This window comes from Ostrea edulis, chromosome 5 (assembly GCF_947568905.1).
Source record: "Ostrea edulis chromosome 5, xbOstEdul1.1, whole genome shotgun sequence".
NCBI classification, from domain to species: domain Eukaryota; kingdom Metazoa; phylum Mollusca; class Bivalvia; order Ostreida; family Ostreidae; genus Ostrea; species Ostrea edulis.
This window is the reverse complement of record NC_079168.1, coordinates 32,612,632-32,632,387: the sequence shown is the minus strand read 5'-3', so window position 1 is coordinate 32,632,387 and position 19,756 is coordinate 32,612,632. Positions and strand designations below refer to the sequence as shown.

The 19,756-nt window shown below is 36.5% G+C and overlaps 1 protein-coding gene across 6 annotated transcripts in view; it reads left to right on the top strand.

The window, feature by feature from the left end:
• The window catches only part of LOC125649280 (small conductance calcium-activated potassium channel protein 2-like), a 104,339-nt gene that overhangs the window by 53,612 nt on the left and 30,971 nt on the right, over nucleotides 1–19,756 (top strand). For all 6 annotated transcript variants that reach the window (XM_048876704.2, XM_048876709.2, XM_056165812.1 and 3 more), the window contains exon 3: nucleotides 3,683–4,958. In XM_048876704.2, the coding sequence (XP_048732661.1) occupies nucleotides 4,086–4,958 (873 nt within the window). In that variant the 5' untranslated portion in view covers nucleotides 3,683–4,085. The remainder of the gene's footprint in view (nucleotides 1–3,682; nucleotides 4,959–19,756) is intronic.

Below are 19,756 nucleotides of genomic sequence, written 5' to 3'. Positions count from 1 at the left end.
TTTTCCTAAAATAGCCATTCAAAGCTGCGATTTCCTCAGAGTTAAATTAAGCGTTTTATTACCACACATTTGCTGCTAATTAAGGAGCTCTCCCCCGCCAAATAAAGACTTTAGGAGTCAACATTCTGCAAGTAATTATTCATGTTGGAGTGCGCTCTTCATCCAGTTCAATAGAATTTTAATGTTTGCAAAATTCCCGGCAGGAAAAGTTCTAGTATGCGCAATGCCATTACCATCATCGTTATCATCGGCCTTAAGGTTTTTTCCCCCAATGATCAGGACTTTTTTTGAAAAGAACGACGGAAGATCGTCTTTTGTATTGCACTGTTTGTTACTAATCAATTCGGTGTATCATAATCCACAATTAAAATCCGATAAGCGAGATCCTCTCTGGTTAAACAATAAACCCGACTCAGCTTTGCCAATCAATAGCATTATTTAACATTGGGGTTTTGACGTAGAATATGTTTTGCTTGCTGATAAAATTGCCGTAGAACCTCCACCGTGATTTACTATGATAATACCGACATACTTGTAGAAGACTTCAATAAAATTATTAGGACACAAGTAACCCACAGTCAGGAGTATGTGCCAAAATAAAAAATTTCTTTTGATGTTTGATGGAGTCGACTTACTCCAGTAAATCATGACCTAATTTTAAACACAAGAATGGAGAATTTATGCATTGGAGAAGTTGAAAATCAAATCTTCAGGAATCTGTTTTACAGCAAAATACAATTAAACATTTTAGAGTAACCCTTAAAGAATACGTCCTCCCCCACACATCGTACGTTCGCTCCGAGAAATGGGTTTCTTTAATTTTAGCGGTGTAGCATTTTTGTATTTCAAGATACCATTTGACAATTATGTTACAAAGTGCGAGACACATTAGCTGTGCATTAGACTAATGATTCTTTCAGTCTCGTTCTCTTTCCCCCTTGTTCCGTAATACTCAGACTTCTCGTTTTAAAAATATCTCTGGAGATTGCCATATATGTCCCCCATTCATAAATTAGACATAGTCATTATGTCCCTCAATTCATAAATTAAACAGCAGCATTTAGACTGAAGCATATGATGATAACGCAGAGAAAAATTGTTCTGATCGTTTACGAAATGCTAGATAAATCAATGGCACGTTAACTTTTTTTCTTTTTCAGAATAATTTGTGATTTTATTGATCAACAACCGTTTTAGAGAGACGTGATATGCGGAGGTATAAAATTTACACACCCTGTCCCAGATTAAGGAGAAAAATTACAATGAAATACTTTTGACAGACAATCTACCCACTCATCTACCTACCAATATTAAAGTCAAAGAACCCCAACGAAAAGGCTGAAAGCTTATTCAAACAACAGGGTACACACATATATATATATATATATATATATATATATATATATATATATATATATATATACACATGTATATGTTGTCATAAGATCCCCTGCAAACTTGCTCAACTAAGCCTTTCTTAAAGACAATTTTATAAATGTTGGAGTAAATATGATTAATGAGAAGCCAACAAACGATGATTAATGCAAACATAAAAAGTCTCTTATCTACAGGACATCTAACAATAAATTTTATAAAACATCTCAATTTTGATGAATCTACAAAGATCGAAACATGATCTATGTAGTTTAAACCTTTGATACGGTCGGTATGTACATCAGAAGAACGGTTTTTCACAATACACGACTAGCCTTTGTAGTTATAACCTGAAAATTAAGAAGCTGGTATCGAATTTAAAATCATGCCAAGATGAACTGTTCTTAATCAAGATTACGCTTTAGAATTAATAGTTACGTCCCCTACCCTGACCTAAAGTGTAAACGGATACGGTATTATATTCCGGTAACAGTAGAGTATAACTGATAGTCACAGGTACCTTAGTTACGAAATGGACATTATCCGGGTAAGTCATATAATTTCCAAAAGATTTTTTTCGAAGTCTTAATGAATAATGGATAGAATATAATGTTCGAAAGCAGTTGCAATGGTTAATATTTATTTTCTTAAAGAAAACGTTCTATTTGAATTTAGAACCTCACGTAAAATGTTCAAGAAATGCTTTAACGGAATTAAAATATACGATACCTGTCAATGATGAAGTCATAAATCTGGGTGTCAGTTTTATTTCATTAAAAATTCTATGGATTGTAATGAACCACAAGGCGCCGTATCATCGTATGGGGACAGCTAGCGCCCTCACTTCCATTGCTAGGATTGAGAATTCTGTGTTTAAGTCGGATTGATTCTCGTCTATAATGTATGAATTTAAACGAAAGGTAACCAACGGCAGAAAAATTAATTGAAATACCATGAAGTTGTCTTAATTAACCTTGCTTTGTTAATTCACCTATTTTCATCCTATCTGAAAGCATTCGCGTCAAAACGATGAAAAATTTATTTGAATTTATGTAAAATTTCAAATTTTATTTTCCATGAGTAATTTCAGTGACCTCGCCGGGATTTCTACCGTAATGGTTTGATTTCTACCGTAATGGCTTCTCAGCCATATTCTTCTGGGATTCGTGCATAATTGAAGAATGCTGTACGACACATTACGAGGTGTGATTGAAAAAAAAAAAAAGAGAGAGAGTAAAAGACGGCACTTAACTTACAAAGCATTTCTCCACAAGGGTGGTCTCGAGTTATATTTGAAAACATTCCAGTGAGTAACTTGGAATGCGAGAGCCAGCTCAGTTTTAGTTAACTGAATGCCTCCATCATTTGGGACTCGTGTCATGCTGCGAATTTTGAATTTTATACGACAACACGGAGACTAATGTAGCCGATATTGTTTTATTCATTTTAACTTTCCGCGCTCGCTAATTAACACATAAACATGCGAAAGGCAATATAGACGCAGTCATTAAAACGTTATCTAAAGATGGAAATTATCCATCGATTCAAAAACGAGTTATTAGTATTTGGATTAGAGATATATTACATTATTTGAAGTTATTTCTGCTGATACAACTCTTAAATAAACCTAAATTTAAATCAGAATGTTGATGCGTATCCGAAATGAAAATAAGTTGACAGTGGGCGATGCATTGTGGGACATATTATAAGTGTGGCAGGCATGCTCTGATAGGCATCTCCTCATGAATGAGCTGCAGTAGTAAACAGTACGTGTATGAACACAGAACTACTTGGTAAATATAGTACATGTACATCAACGACGGGGATCCAGAATTCCGATCGAAATGAAAAAATGTATATGTAAGGGGGAAAATGTAAATATTAAAAATGAATTTTATTTTTGAAAAGAAATGAAAGCATGAGCTGCAACACTTCATACCGGCATGTATTTTATGAATGCTCTTCATGAAGTAGTCCGGCGTTAAGCGTTAAAATCAAATCCTCATGTATTATTAGAAGAAATTCTAAATTCGAAATTGTTTGTCCAACTCTCTATTTTGAATTGCTTATAGGAGTTATGAGATTGATCACTGTTCGTTATCTTCACTTTTCACTTGTACCAAGGGCCCCCCTTTTTCCGAAAAAAAAAAATGTTTTCAACATTATTGTGGAAAATTTATTCATTTCTACATTTACAGTTTTCGCTGAACAAGTAAATCGAGTTGTAATATCTTTTAGCTCGGTAGTCGTTTGGTAATGAAGCATGACCTATGGAATATTAAGATTATAGGTGTCTTTTTTATTGTAGAGAGAATCTAGGAAGGTTTACATAACTGTGATGCAAGTTTTCAAGAACAAACTCCGGCGTCTAACAAGCTGACGGGCTTCTAGTGTCTGTTTTCTCGCATCCATCACAGAAACAATCTCCTTACCGATATTTTGGCGCGATACACAACGTGCAGTCTTGTGGCTCGGTAATATACAGTAATTATTCACATAATAAAGGGCTTACATGTGTTCAGATGTAATAGGAATTCTTCAATAAAAGAAAAAAGTGATTAATTTGCCTGATGGAGAGACAGGACCATGCAGTGGGGTTGCATGTACCACGCTCCATCCTAGATGTCACGCTTTTCTCTACTTTTAACTACCTGGGATGAATGACAGCTGTTTAATCGATACTTTGATTGAATTTTCTTTTGCATTTGAATATGTCAGCTCTCGTCATGGTTGAACCAGCCAATGAAAAAACTCGTATTGATTCTACGGAGCAGCTCATACGCCAAGTGCCAGTAGCATTTGCGGATCCAAACGATCAAACCAGTGGAAATATCAAACGTCCTAATTCCCTACCAAACAACATCGAGAAACATTCAGAATGTGTTAACGAACACAAACAAAATGCTAAACTTCTACAGGACTTAAAATTTCAAGAACATGGAGAAATTGACGGAAGAGTCAATCAGGCATATTCCTCACCTGATATCGAGTTGCAAAATTATAACTTTGATGGTGACCACATAACGGACGAGGCTGACCGGGACAGCCAGGCGGAGGAAGGGGGCAAACACGAATCCCAGATGAGTCTTCAAAACACTTCTATTCCACACACGCGGTTGCCGCAAGTCGATTGTGCCATCATCGCTGAGGAGGATACATCGCGTAGTGTGCTGCTAGAGGATGGTGGAGGGAGAGAGGAGTCGCGAAATAATAACAAATCGACAAGGGACAACATTATTTCGGACATTGGGGCCGATATAATGAGAGTTAATGGCGCCATTGGCTCGTTCAAACAGTTACAAAAACCGACTTCGATGCAGTCTCTTCCGACTTCCTCCAAAATGAGTTTTAATGACGAAACCGGAGTCGGGACGGCTCTCGTGGAAAAAGGTGATTCCGGAAAATATGTGGACGATAAACAGAAAAAAGAAAATAAACCAAATGTGGGGTATAGACTGGGAAAACGGAAAGCTTTGTACGAACGGCGACGGAAAATCTCCGACTACTGTCTGGTGCTGGGGATGGCAGGGATTCTTATCATGATTCTGGAGACGGAACTTATCATGGCGAAAGTTTACTATAAGGTGAGTCAATATGTATATACAATGTATCATAATATTTGCGGTATTGTTTGAAAACATTGTTTGGTTAGTAATGATATTTGTAAGAACAACTTATGAGTAATATATATAGAGAGCTTCGTCACTATCCCCCACACACATACAGATATAAACGTCTATGCGGAGCACATGCTAGAGAAGATAATAGTCTTTGAACAGTTACCCACTGTAAATGACTAAACCACTGACATATTCCGGATTTGTCACGTTCGTGGAACAGGCCATACTCTACATGGAAACTCTTTTACCGTCTCTCACACTGTTTCAATGATAGTTTATTCCTGTCGCGCTCAATATGCTCCATCTGATGTTAATGATTACGACTATGATGAATGCAATTGTTGCAACTGTATTATGATATATCAGTAACACATTTTCTAGCTTTCATAAATAAAACGCCTGCATACATGTATTAAATATTGACAGAATGTAGTCTCTGAAAATCGGAAAGATTATATGAAAATGTGAGAGACGGAACACTAGAGACACCGCTCAGATGTTTTTCGTTAAGTAAATATGCAGTTCACCTCATCAATCCATCATTTCGCTCGGCACACATGTCTAAAATTAGCCTCTTTATCCTTTCCTACATGTGAACTGAAGGTCTATTATCCCGGGATTTGTTGTTTTCACCAACGCAAGTAATGTCATGTCGAATCTAAACGGCCTGCTTCACCCGAGGCGAGCACTGAAGGACCTACAAGAGAGAGAGAGAGAGAGAGAGAGAGCTGCCATTTTCATTTACCGCACGTAGTTGCTGCAGCAGACATTGTGAGCCTCGGGCTTAGAACTCGGTAGGGGTTCCGTGTAATACGTCATTATACCAATTAACTTAGATCAAGTTCCCTGGATGGTGACATCGTAGGTGAAAAAAAACCCAACCATATTCTGTGTTCTGCAGCACAAACGCAAAATCACAGAGCGTTAAAAAAGTAAAAGCGGTGGCGAAGAGCCTATGATCGGTTTGTACTTTTACGCTCGATATTTTAAATAAAGTTGGCTTTGAGGATTGTAAATTGATTAATTTTAATGAATACTCTTTTAAATGTAAATCTGGGACTAATGGCAGAATCACATAGACATTGCCAATTGATCATGTGGGTCAATTGTTTTGTACGTGGAACATGAAATAAATATAGTTCCATTACGAAATGAGTGTTCAAGGCAGTTTATCAATGTCAAATTATATAGCATTTTTAATTAAGCTATAATTTATTTGTGTATATATATATATATATATATATGTCGTTGAATTAATTTCTAGGCTTTGTAAATGGAGCCAGTAACAGTTGTTTGGCAATCGGATGTAAAGTGTAAAAGTGCTTCGTTCCTCGACTCTTGTAAAGAGTGCATTTCTAATGCCATTGATCATCAAAGCAAGCACACGAGAAAAAAAAAAAGAAAGAGAGACACAAATACCATCAAAGTCTTGAAGTGCTTGCTTGGTAGAAGCCATATTTTTACCATTTTGTCAGACATGTGCAAGCTTGACAAACCAGCACAATTTAGTCAACTGTACAAAATTACTGAATAATTTACGATATAATAGTTTAGTCAGAGAGAGAGAGATAAAATGGAAGCACTGAAGGCTTCAGTGACGCTTTTCTGTAAAACAAAGAACACGCCATGGTGAGGATTGTGCGGTTAATTTTCGAACAATTTTGAATTATTTATGCACTTTATTTTTTTTCCCTTCACGCAAGTGATCTTAGCGACTTCGACGAATTCAAACAACTTGATGCGCATTTTAATGTGTGCATACTATCACGAACTATTTATTGATAAAATAATGCCATACGTTTGAAAACTACACGGTCAACAAATAATTGTTTACACAGAATCATAATGTATAATTCAGTATCATTTGGTCCAGATTATACAAAATAAGACTCAACATTTTCCCCTTTCAGGTATATTTCATATTTTGAATTCAGATTTAAGATGACTAACCCGTTGAACAGCTTCTTCTGAAGTATCCATTCATACTGTTCTATTTCATTTTCTTTTCACTCTGCACTGTAACATGTGAAATACTCGTGAGATACCGTGGTGATGTTTTTAACATGGAATCGTGTACTTTTATTTAAAAGTCCTGTCTTACTTTGTTTTTAAACAATCTGTGGGTTTGTTGTTGTGTTGATAAAAGTGCTTGTGATATTGCTTGTAAAGTTCAAGTGTCTGGACAAAACTACAAACTCCGAAAAAAATCTCCTCCCACCCAGTCATTTATGTAGCATCCACATTTAGTTTCAAATAAAGTGCCCACTGATCTTTGCTCGCAGTGGTAGGTGAACGTATCTGTTTATAGTAGGTTATCATGTAACTGTTTTCCACAGCAGTCTTCTTTAAATCGATGTCAAAAATCAGACTTCATCCCTCCGGTACGACGATTGTAAAACTTGACAACAATGCCAGTTTTCTGAATCAAGTGCTTACCCTCCCCTGAACTAATCACGTACTCACGTGAGAAGAATATTTTATCTGATCTGGATTACGTTCATCCATTGATTCAACGGAAATTCGCTTATCGGAAAAAATATTCAAGTACATAAATTCGCACAATAGACGGTGACCTTGCATTGTCACAAGACAAAGCCAAGTGGTTTTGATAGAATGTAAAATCATTTAACGTTACGTGTTTACCTCCGAATTATTGTTTAGTCCGATTAATTAATCACCCGATATTCATCAAGTCTTTAATTGTGCGAACAACGGGCGTAGGCTATGCAGTAGATACCTAATAGACGCAGCGTGTGTGATTGGAAGTTAACAAACAGGAACGATAATTTGATCGTTCAAAATAATAACAATGCCCCGAATCTCTATAATGTTTCTGCATTGTTTCGCAGATGATGTTCGTGACATAATTGAATTCAGCTCAAGATCGCAAGTGAAACAGAACATGAATCCATACTCCGTTTCCCTGTGCAATTTAAAGTTTGAAAGGTTATAATTCCCAAAATAGACGATTGTAAATGTTTCAAGGTTTTCTTTCGGTGACAAAATACGTACATGCATCTTGCATTTTCTCAGATTTATCTCATTCAAACTACAACGTGCAATATATCCGTAGAACAATCGTAACTTCTCGGTCCTTTCCGGCAAAGGCAGAAGTACATGTACATATAACCCTGTATAAGTCTTGAGCTGTTGACGTTTTTCGATAGTCGTGAAAAAATCGCGAAGAGACAAATAAACTACATGTATACCTATAAACTATACCTATTTATTGAAAATCGCAATGACTAAACGCCTCTCTGTATCCTTATTTTCGCATGTAGCAATGTCCGTATCTGTATTTCACTTCTCCACTTGCTTAACGTCTCGCTCGAGAATTTTTCACTCATATCCACTGAATAATGAACTTTTACTTTGCTATTAATGATTTTGAAATGACAAGAGCAAATTAAGCTATTCTCGAAACGAAATCAACAGTCGGAGCGGTATGATTAGTAAAAACTGTCAGCCAGTCGTGTAATGAAGGTCCGCGACTTTATCATTTCCATAGCAACTCCACTGATGATGTTTAAGTGTCACGTGGGTATGTGGTGTGTTATAATCGTAAAAATCACTTAAAGTGGTGAAGTAATCGTGTATGGTGTTTCTATTCACTAGTCTTGCATGTAAAAATGAAATGATATACGCATGCGCCATTTAAAGCGCAACCAGATTCCAATCACGATTTATGGAATTGGACAGATTTTTAAAATCATTTGAATTTACCAAACAGGGTAACGCTACTATAGATATTGAAATGAATACAATAAGAAAATGAGAGGTCATAGGACACAACGCTCGCCTGTGCCGCCTTATCCTTTCTAAGATGTGAACCAATACGTTACTGTCGCTTTAAACTGTATCCGGGAGGGTCTGTATCCGGGAGGGTCTGTATCCAGGAGGGTCTGTATTCAGGAGGGACTGTATCCAGGAGGGTCTGTATCCGGGAGGGTCTGTGTTTGAACGTATATTCTATATGAGGATGTCTGCGCTGTTTAGCAGTAGATATTTTACTTTATTTGGGAAACATTGAACCCCAGTCGTGACGTCATTCCGCAGGAGGTAATAGTCTCGTCTTGAATGTGCACTAATTGGTAATGGTTGGCTACTGTTTAGTAGACTTCTCAATGTAAAACCTCTGAATCGTTATACGGTCCAATCAAGGATCCATACAGGGGTCAAGATCTTACCAAACTTATTTGTACACAGTATAATGTCATAACTTCCGGTCCAGGGGCTCTAAACAATTAATCTTGTATTGATTTTTATTTTGAATTTATCAACTTTAATCCTTGTTTATTGGATGATAATAAATGCAAAATTTACGAGTTGTTATATTGTAAATTATGCATTTACTAGAATAAAGTCAAACTTTACAGCCTACTACATATAAAAGTACGCATATAGGACGCCGTATTGTCATAGAATATTTCATGATAGCTTTAACCACCGTACAAGCTAATCCAGATTGTTCAGTCCTTTTCAGGTTTCAGTCACATTTAGATTTTCCTCGACCCCAGAATTTTTTCGACATTAATTCCCACTTAGAGAAGTCTTTGAAAAACATCTTGTATCGAACAACGGATTCTATAATAAACAAAAAATTGCAAACGAAACCTTGGAAATGTTAGTTTGTGTTCCTCCACATGCTGGTAATTTCTGTACGACAGTGAAGCCTCATAGTTTCAACTTACAAGTAAATGTCCTCTCTCTCTCTCTCTCTCTCTCTCTCTCTCTCTCTCTCTCTCTGGTGTGTTTGTTTGTGATTGTTTGCATTAGGAACTAAGGTTCCTATCCGCAGGACATACAAACACTTTAAAACAGGGGACATCCACTCGCAATATATGCATTTATCAGAGCGCTACGCACACGAACCTACCCAGCGTACATGTTCACATGTCACTGAGGGAAAAGCATATACTTAGTCTGTCTTAAAAGAATTAACGATTTCAGACTAGATTGTGGTATCTATTTCACATGTTCTGCTCACTCTCTGCACGTGTTTTTATTGTTGAATGTCCGGTATGCCAAAAGTCATAAAGAAATATAGAATTCGTCCAAGTCTGCGGGGGATACATACAAGATGTATTGGTGAAGAAAACATGTATTGGTGTAGAACTAGTATATTGGTTGGTTGGTTTTCATGCTGATTAACGTCCCTCTCGAGAATTTTTCACTCATATGAAGACTTCACCATTGCCGGTAAAGGGCTGCATAATTTAGGCCTATGATAGGCGCTTACGGTCTTTGCGCAGGAATGGATTTTTATCTTTATTATCATTATTTATCTTTATTATCATTATTTATCTTTATTATTATTTATCTTTATCTTTATTATCATTATTTATCTTTATCTTGCCACACCTGCTGTGACACGGGGCCTCGGTTTTTGCGGTCTCACCCGAAGGATCGCCCCATTTAGTCATCTCTTACGACAAGCAAGGGGTACTGAGGACCTATTCTAACCCGGAACCTCTCGGGGCGATAATGTATTGGTGTAGAAATGGTGTATTGGCATAAAAATGATTTATCAAACAACACGAAGAAAAACAAAGTGTAAACGGTGTTTCGCTGCTTTGTCCCAGTAATGCTGCAGACGACGAGAGGCATGAATCCGTCTGAAAACTTTGACAACGAATTCGGGACGAAAATGATAAAATTACACCAATTTATTATAACCAGGTCAATGACAGATTATGCATACACAGCTGTGCACGCTGTGTGGATGCGGGGGAGTTACACTGGCTGCAAGTTTTACGCGCAGACGATAACCGCCGCTGTTTTTTTTTTTATATCATAGATACATAGTGTAGCTTCAAATTGCTACCTATTTAAGAAATTGCCAGACCACGACTTAGCCACAACACATGCCTCTTTATCAAATACCTTCGTCTTCTAATTTGTTTTCTAATAAGTCGATTTTCCCGGTATTTGTCGGTATCTACTTCGACATCAAGGTAACCTTCCATTCACCTCCGATCCAGTTCAGCAAGTACTCAGAACAAAATAGTAAAACCAGTAGCGGGTAAAAGTAACCATATGTGATATAAAAAAACTGGGCACATGTCTGCATAGTTTTAAGATGAATGCCCATAGAATATATTGTAAAAGACATTCGTTTTGTGTAAACAAAGGTAGTCTGTAAAGCTCACAGCATGTAGTCTTTTTTCCTCTATTTATCTACCAGACTGATGTTACCGACTTTCTGGAAATTTGAAATACTTGTATCCATGTATCCCCCATTGTCGAATACGCTAAATTAGTTAGTCTCATGTGGGACAAATCAATCAGAATGAAAACACTGCTTGTGCATGTAACAAGAGTAAGCCAAGAAAAATTGATGTTTCCCCATCAACTGTCGCCCAGAGAATATATAATCTGTTGCAATTTTTTTTCCTGCAAATAGATTGCACTTACAAATGACATAAGAAAACCTTTCTTTCCCTCTCTTTCTCTCTGCTAGGAATTTTACAACTTTTTTTTCACTTAAAAAACGAAAATCAGGATTATGGATTTCAACATTTCTGTTACTTTACCCCATCAATTTGTTTTGTTCTAATTTTTTGTTCATCACAACAAATTTGCTCTCAAAATAAAAACAAAATGCGTGTTTTTAATTTATAATAACCGTTTGATTTGGAGTCCTGGAATCAAAACCTCTACCCCTGGGATCACGAAATTTACAATTTTGGTAGAGACGTTCCTGCGCATGCTCTACATCATTATGCATAAGGTGGCTCGTTACACCAACATTTTATGTAATGACTCTTGAAAGCAATGTTTAGATTTAAATCTCTTATTTGCAAACAAAACATCCTTTTTATCATGTCATTCCCAAAAATACCCCACAAAAATTTATATCAAATAATTGAGAGCTTCGATCACTCTTTCAATGGTGAAGTCATACATCACACGAGGTGCTTTAACGAACCCTTCAATAAAGTGCTGATGTACTGAGCCTCCTTAAAGTTCACAATTTTTGAAAAATAATATAGTTTTCATTTTTTGTGAAACATTAAAGATATAACTCATTTAATGTCGACAACCAAAATTTTGACCTTATGAATGCAAGAATAAACCTATATCTTCTGTGTTATGAAACAAAGACTCGAGTCTTTTTATGTTTAAAAACAAACCATTGAAATCTTAATTTTGTAATTAAACACACTAAATTTGCATAGTCACATTTAACTTTTAGATGACACATTTCAAGAATACTTGAAATATGATAGATATAATAAATTTAGATCGATATCCATTTCTTTTGAAAACTTCGTAAACAATAACATACCGCAATCTTTGTTTACAAAACAAATAATGAACTCTCTAGAAGATGTATAACCTTAAAGTTTTGTGTAAAACCTTTTAAAACACATTATACAGTAGATTTTGATCATTAAAAGTGAAAAATAAAATTGGGGGATGGGGTGTATCGTCCCTTTATATTCATTGATTGCACATTCTATTTTTAACAACTCCGCGACACCCGTTATATTCTGTGTACTAAGCATCCATACCTTCCGGACACAATATCTAGGTACATGTACTAGTAATAGGAATGCACGCCCAGCTGTGGACTATAAACATCAAATACTCACAAGGACTGAACGTCTTCCTAATTACTAGCTGACTATATCTGTACATATGATTTATGAGAGGTGTCAATGAAGATAAATTTTTGATTGATTGATTGTATATTGTTTAACATCCTCTTGAGAATTTTTTACTCATATGGAAATATCACCATTGCCGGTGAAGGGCTGCAAAATTTAGGCCGACGCTCGGCGCTTCTGGCTTTGGAGCAGATAGGGATCTCTATTGTGCCACACCTGCTGTGACACGGGGCCTTGGTTTTTGCGGTCTCATTCGAAGGATCGCCCTATTTAGTCGCCTCTTATGAGGACCTATTCTAACCCGGATCCCCACGGAAACATGATTGATGAGAAGTGTCAATGAAGATAAATTATGAAAATATTAACCTCTTGTTTTATCAGCTCCTACATGACGGTCCATTTTGCATATGTTTATATGTGGACGAAATTACTTTAAATCACATGACGTCACAGGAGGGTGAAACTACGTTAAATTCTAAAGCTTTTTCTATCAAGTTCTTTTATATCAGGAGATAGGATTAGTGTGAGAGCGAATTATTGGTGAAAACAATGCAGGCATTCTAATACAGAAGGTTAGATTTGTGCTCTGAAGAAATGGGGGACCTTGGCTAATCTTTATAGTCTTAAAACCGTCTTGTTTATTATAGAAATTAGATTCATGGAGAAAAAAAAACTACTTTAAAAAGAGGATATTCAATTTATACGTGTTGTACGAAAAATTTTCCTCAATTTTCAAGCCCCAATTTGGACAAACCATGTAATTGTCAATTATCCATCAGAAAAATTCTGTTTCGCAATGGAAATTAAAATTTATTCTCGACATTTTCCTTGCTTGTGTCAATGGCCAGTGTCAGCAAATTGGAGGCTGACTAAAAATAAACACCGCCAATAAAACAATGTCATCCGGCTCCGCAATCGGAGGAAATTACCCCAACGTGCTTCATCAAACTTGGTATAAACAGCAGCATAGAATTGATTGGTATTAATCAATCTGTCCTTAATCTGCCCTCTTTCCATACTAGACTAAATTTATGAGTGCATCATAACTATCGGGGGGGGGGGGGGGGGGACATAAACACACATATCATTGACCCATGGTACCTCTCTCGTAGGTATTTTAAGATTTAAATTCAGACCGAGAGTCAATTAAGCAATTTTAATTAAAACACATGATAAATCTATTGACTTCTGATCCTATAAGATTAAATTAAAGTTACAATTCAGCATTTTCCCCATTTAAACATAATTAGATTGACATTGATCCCTGTTACCAGATGTTTGGATTTTTTTTAAAAGGATCGAGCACAAGTGCAAAAATAAAGCAAGATGAAATCTTACATTCTTGACGCGTGCTTTTTGGCGACCCACAGCGCATATCATCGTAAATGCAAGTGATCTCCGCGCTCAAATTAAGTTTCTTGTGGTGAAAGATTTATGTTGTTACCGGTCCATCCTTGTTCAATATGAGCTGTCACACACACGGCGATAGCGCTCTATAGTCATTAATTGTCAACACAATGGCGGTAACTGATTGAGAGTGATTACAAGTATTTGTTAGCCGCGACTCTTGACTTCCATTATCCTGTAGACTCATAAAGATACTGAAGAGCGGGTATATTGATTTTTATTAGCTGCAGAACTTCTTGCTGAAAATAGCGTGTGTCTTTAGAGACGGGGACGACACCTTTTATGGACGAATTAATATTTGATTGCGACTCAACTAAGTTGCACTAGTCTATCCGTGGTGGTTCTTGTCATTGCATTGCCTACACCAATATTCGTCAGAGACACTCATTATATTCCCATTACCAGTAACCAATTCCGATTTCATCAGCTGGAAAATCATAAATGAATTAAGAAAACTCGATATCAATGGGTATAAAAATTATTTAAACACTGACCAAAAGGCAAAACTGCACAATCAATAACTCTATATGGCCGTCTTTTATCTTTTTCCAAATGGCGAGACCTGAACTATCACTGCACGAATCGATTTCAACTCGGGTTGTTGCGGGACAACCACCCCGGGGAAATCACATGATAGGCATTCAAAAACAGTAATAATCCCTGAAATAGAGGTTTAACATTTGCATATTGTCTATAGCTTTATCATGATAGCAAGCATAATGTGTTTTAATATGGTCTTTATCGACTAACACAGATCAGTACATACCAGGGTTGATTATTAATTTACTGTGTACATAACCCGCCATAATAATGTCAATACGCGGCCTCGTGTGAAAGAAGATTGAAAACCATCTTAAGGATTCGCCTATACTGCACCAATCAGGATTGCATTTGAGAGAGAAAAATAGAACAAGGTATTATTTCGTGTCATTTATAAGGGAACCACCCAGAACAGTTTCTTTATAGGGACCGGGCTTCTCCTGTCAATATTAAATTCCTAATATATCCCACACTTAAAATCTGAAAAGGGTTAAACACTCTATGTTCTAATGTATTACTCCATTGAAAGAAATTATAACTCAATAGCAAAAAAAAAGCAATAAATTTCCATTGGAGAAATTTTTCATCCATGCTGACCGGTCGCGGTAGCTCAGTGGTGGAACATTCGCTTCGTAACAGGGACTCCCGCTCGTGCCATGGCCGCGTCAAACCTAAGACGTTAACGGAGGTAGCGATTGCTCCGCCGCCAAACGCTCGGCATTTAGAAGTGAGAGTCACGGGTCTTTCGGATATGACCTTAAACCTACAGCTGGTGACGTCTTAACATGACTGATCAATGCTCGACGGGAAATAAACAATCAATCTTCACCGGCAGTGGTGAAGTCTCCGTATGAGTGAAATATTCTCGAGAGGGACGTTAAACAATATTTAATCAATCAATCGATCAACAACCATTCATACAACGACGCCACTAACTTCTTATTGGATGTGTCTCTGCACGGCGGCCAAGGTCATATAGTAGGCCTATCGTGACACGTGACCTCCGTTTCTTTAAGACACATGACTGGACATCACATCTAGCACCGGACGCTCGGCGAAGGAACAGTCACTACCAACATGTATGTCAAACGTCTTTTTCTTTGTTTGATACGGGATTGAGGATCGAAGTCCGACCGATATATTTATAGTGCAGTCCAAGGGCAGATCACTCTGATCACCAAAATTATATAATTTGAAAGAATTATTTCAATCAAAATTCTTTTTGAAAAACGTTTTAAGTTTTAGAAAAGGTCCGCCATAATTATTATGAATGTAAAATTAATTCAGACTTCTTTCTAAAAAGTATTTCAAAAGCATTCAACGTTTCGATATACGTGAATGATAAGTCAATTTAGGGAGCAAACACAAAGAAGGAACCGAACAATTTTGTTCACCGAAGCTGTCAACTTTGGGCCATGTGAATAGTTGAGTAACGTGACATATTATACGTTAACAGAGCTTGTGCCTTGTTTTGAAAATGAAAAGTTTAGATGTTTCAAATATATCTTTGCAACAGTTTGTGAAATTTAGGTAAGTTGCTATGCTTTACTCGAATCAATTATATTTGTTGTAACAAAATCATCCCCCTTTAAATCAGCAAGTGATGCAATTATATTTTAATGACCTTATCTTTTATTGCTGAGAACACACACACACACGTATCATGTATATATTTTATGTATACATTTTCATCTTATATTATCTATTTTCTATTCTCTTATTTATCTGAACCGCCGCCATGGTCTAAAGGTAGAGCGTTTTCGCCTGCTTGCGGAAGGTCGGGGTTCGAATCCCGACCGCGACAAATTTCAGTCGTTAAAACAGGTAGTAACAGTTCCATCTCCAAACGCTCGGCATCAGGTGAGAATGTCACGGGTCCTCGGAGACGACATTAAAAACGGATGTCCCGTGTCACAGTAGGTGTGGCACGCTAAAGAATCCTCACTGCTCGATGGCCGTAAGCGCCGAGCATAGGCCTATTTGAGGCCCTTCACCGGTATTGGTGACGTCTCCATCTAAGTGAAAAATTCTCGAGAGTTAGACAACACATAATCATTCTTATTCATCTGTCTATGAACATGTTTTATACAAGACTACAGTGTAATTTAGTCATTTGATGCTAATTGTGCTATATCTAAATAAATTAATTTGATATCTTTTATTATTAATACATCCAAATAACATACTGTTACAAAGATGAAAAGTAAAGATAAAGAACAGTGATCGATCTTATAAAGAATACAAAATTAAGTTTAGGACAAACTCGGCACCAGAGGTGGGATCAGGTGCCTAGGAGGAGTAAGCATCCCTAGTTGACCGGTCATACCCGCCGTGAGCCTTCTATCTTGACAAGTAAGCCGTAGTCCAAATCAGTATGTAAAAAGAATGACCTAACAATTGATGAAAGGTGAACATAACGAGCAGTGATCAATCTCATAACTCATCTATATCTCATAACTCATCTATATCTCATAACTCATCGATATAAGAAACGACAAACGAGACAATTTGTATTTGCAAGTAAGATCATTATATAACGACCCTATAATTTGCGAAATATTGACTTCAAACAAGATTGCTGAATCCCCTATAGCATAAACTTATTTGTCAATAGCCCGACTTTAAGAATTGATCATACACAGAACATGCTTTCGTGTATCGAATGAGTCGAGAGACATAAACGCCATATGTAGGTGATAATGGAATATTGCAAAATAAATATGGTGCGAAATAGACATCCAAATTAACCTACTGTTACAAAGATCAATTGAAATAGACATTAGATAAGCAATTATTTCAAGATCAGGTAAATAGAGTCGGTGTGTAGTTTTTAGTTTGTGTTGACTTTGTTTTACATTATCACAAAACGTGCATAACTCTTTAACTAATATCACAGTTATCGGATGTAATATTTTGTGTTGGCAGGTGTAACATCTGTTGAAGATGAACTATATATATATGATTGATGTGTGTCCGTCTGTTAACGTTTATTTACTGGTGAAGGGATAAAATGTTTTCTCTTGTCGTCATCAAACGCAGAACTGTAAACACACACAGGAATGTGTAGAGAGGAGGAAATGGTTGAGTTTTCAGGATGAAAATCAATGAAGGACAAATGTTCAAATAATTACTGAGACAAAACGATTAAGCTTTACTGTGTGTTCGCATTGAACCTCAAAGTGCTGCAATGGCGTAAAGTCACGGGACTCAGAAATAGATAATTCAGATGCAACTTCCTACAAAATATAACGACAATCGATGTATTGTGAAATCCCCCCCAACTTCTATACAAAACAACCCCAATGCACTTTTTTGTCTGTCTTTCTGTCTAACTTCTCTTAAGTTTTTAATTTCGCTTTCCTATAGATTTATGGTGTCATATAATGATTTATAGATTTTACGTTTCAAAAATTAGTCCATATTGGGTATATCCTTTTCTATTCTATTTGAAGACAATTCTATAAACTCAAACATCATATTCTGTCCTGAATACCCCACTAAACACATAAATGAATTTTTATGTGCAGCGTTACAGGAAAACCCTTCAAACCGTGTGTGATAAGTTGTCTATATATACTGCAAATCAAACATAAATTTCTAAATCCGCCAGCTGAAGTTGTATATAGTCCCGGGGTTTTTGTTCGATAATCAAATAATTTCGTGAAGGGAGAAGACTTTCATACTTAGATAAAAAGACGAACTTTAGTTGAGAAAACTTGCTTTTTTTTCTTTTATGATCTTTGCACAGTTAATGGAATATTTGTCAAGTTGGTCAATATTAATTTTGTAATTGGCATTTAATTTGATTGGGATATCACCAGATGACGCACTTACAAGTTAACGATTCGACTTAATTCTTTTTCGACCAGAAATCAAATATTTGGTCTGGTTAAACTCGTCATAGTCTCATGTTTTCGTTCTTTAAGGGATAACACTAAACAGTGGCATACTCATCAAACTGAGTTTTAGTTTATTATTCTGATAGATATGCCCTTTTTGTACTCTGAATAAAATGTAGCTTTCCCCTTCCCTCTTTCTCTCTTCCCCTTCTCTTTTTCCTCCTTCTCTCTTTCCTCCTCTCTTTCCTCCTCTCTTCCCCTTCTCTCTTTCCTCCTCTCTTTTCCCTTCTCTCTTTTCCATTCTCTCTTTCCTCCTCTCTTTTCCTGTCTTTCCTCCTTCTCTCTTTCCCCTTCTCTTTCCTCACAGAGTTGGAGTGGTTATTACCAGTGGGTTGTTTCCATATTCTCAAGAGTTCATGCCAATTTAACTTCTGCATCCCCCCCAAATTGCCAATTTGGACTTTCTTCCAAAGTGCAATCCACTTGATTTGCGTGATTTGATGGAGAATTATATCCAGTGTTAGTTGGATTGTGAAAGCTTTATGCTTATCGTTGCAAAAATAACAGGCTTTTATTAGCTTTATAGTAACAGTCGAACGCTCTTTGAAGTGAAGTTTCGGAGTTTCACAATAAACGCTAGTCCAAATATTGCAAAGTAAAAACTCCTTTTTCTAAATATTTTGAACATGGCATATAGAAATATTTTGAAGCTATGATTATATTTGAGTAATTTGATTGCATGTTCAAAACACTAAAAATAAAAGCTGATATACATGTATAAATTCCGGGCAAGCTAACCATTTTTACACTAAAACGAGTTTCTTGTTTTTGTAAATCTTATTGCCAGCAACCAAATATTGTGATAAAGGAACATATTTCATGACTTTGGCATATCTTTCATTTACTAACGAGTCGTACTGCTTTTAGCCTGCCCAGATTAAAAGACATTTGCTATCACGTGACATTTGTAATTGATGAAATAGATTCACATGGTAATAAACGTATTATTTTCTGCAAGATAATCCCGGAATATGATTGGTAAATATAAATTTCAAGCTAATTTGTTTTCTTCGGGTTACTTTGAAGTCCTGCTTATTCTATCAAGAAGCCTGAGTTAACTTCTTGCATATCGAACAATCGTCTGCACGCTTCATCTTACATATTTTTGTCTTTACTCTTTAATTAAAAGTCAGAGTGACGTATGAAGCATGTTCGATTCACGCAATTCTTTTTGAAGCTTTACTAATCCCATTAAATTGTAAGGTCAAGCACACTCGTGGCGTCTGTACACAATGCCGGGGTCAGTAAATATATTTCTGGCGGCAGTCTTCGTACAATGGAAGGTGTCAATCACTTCGCTCATCAC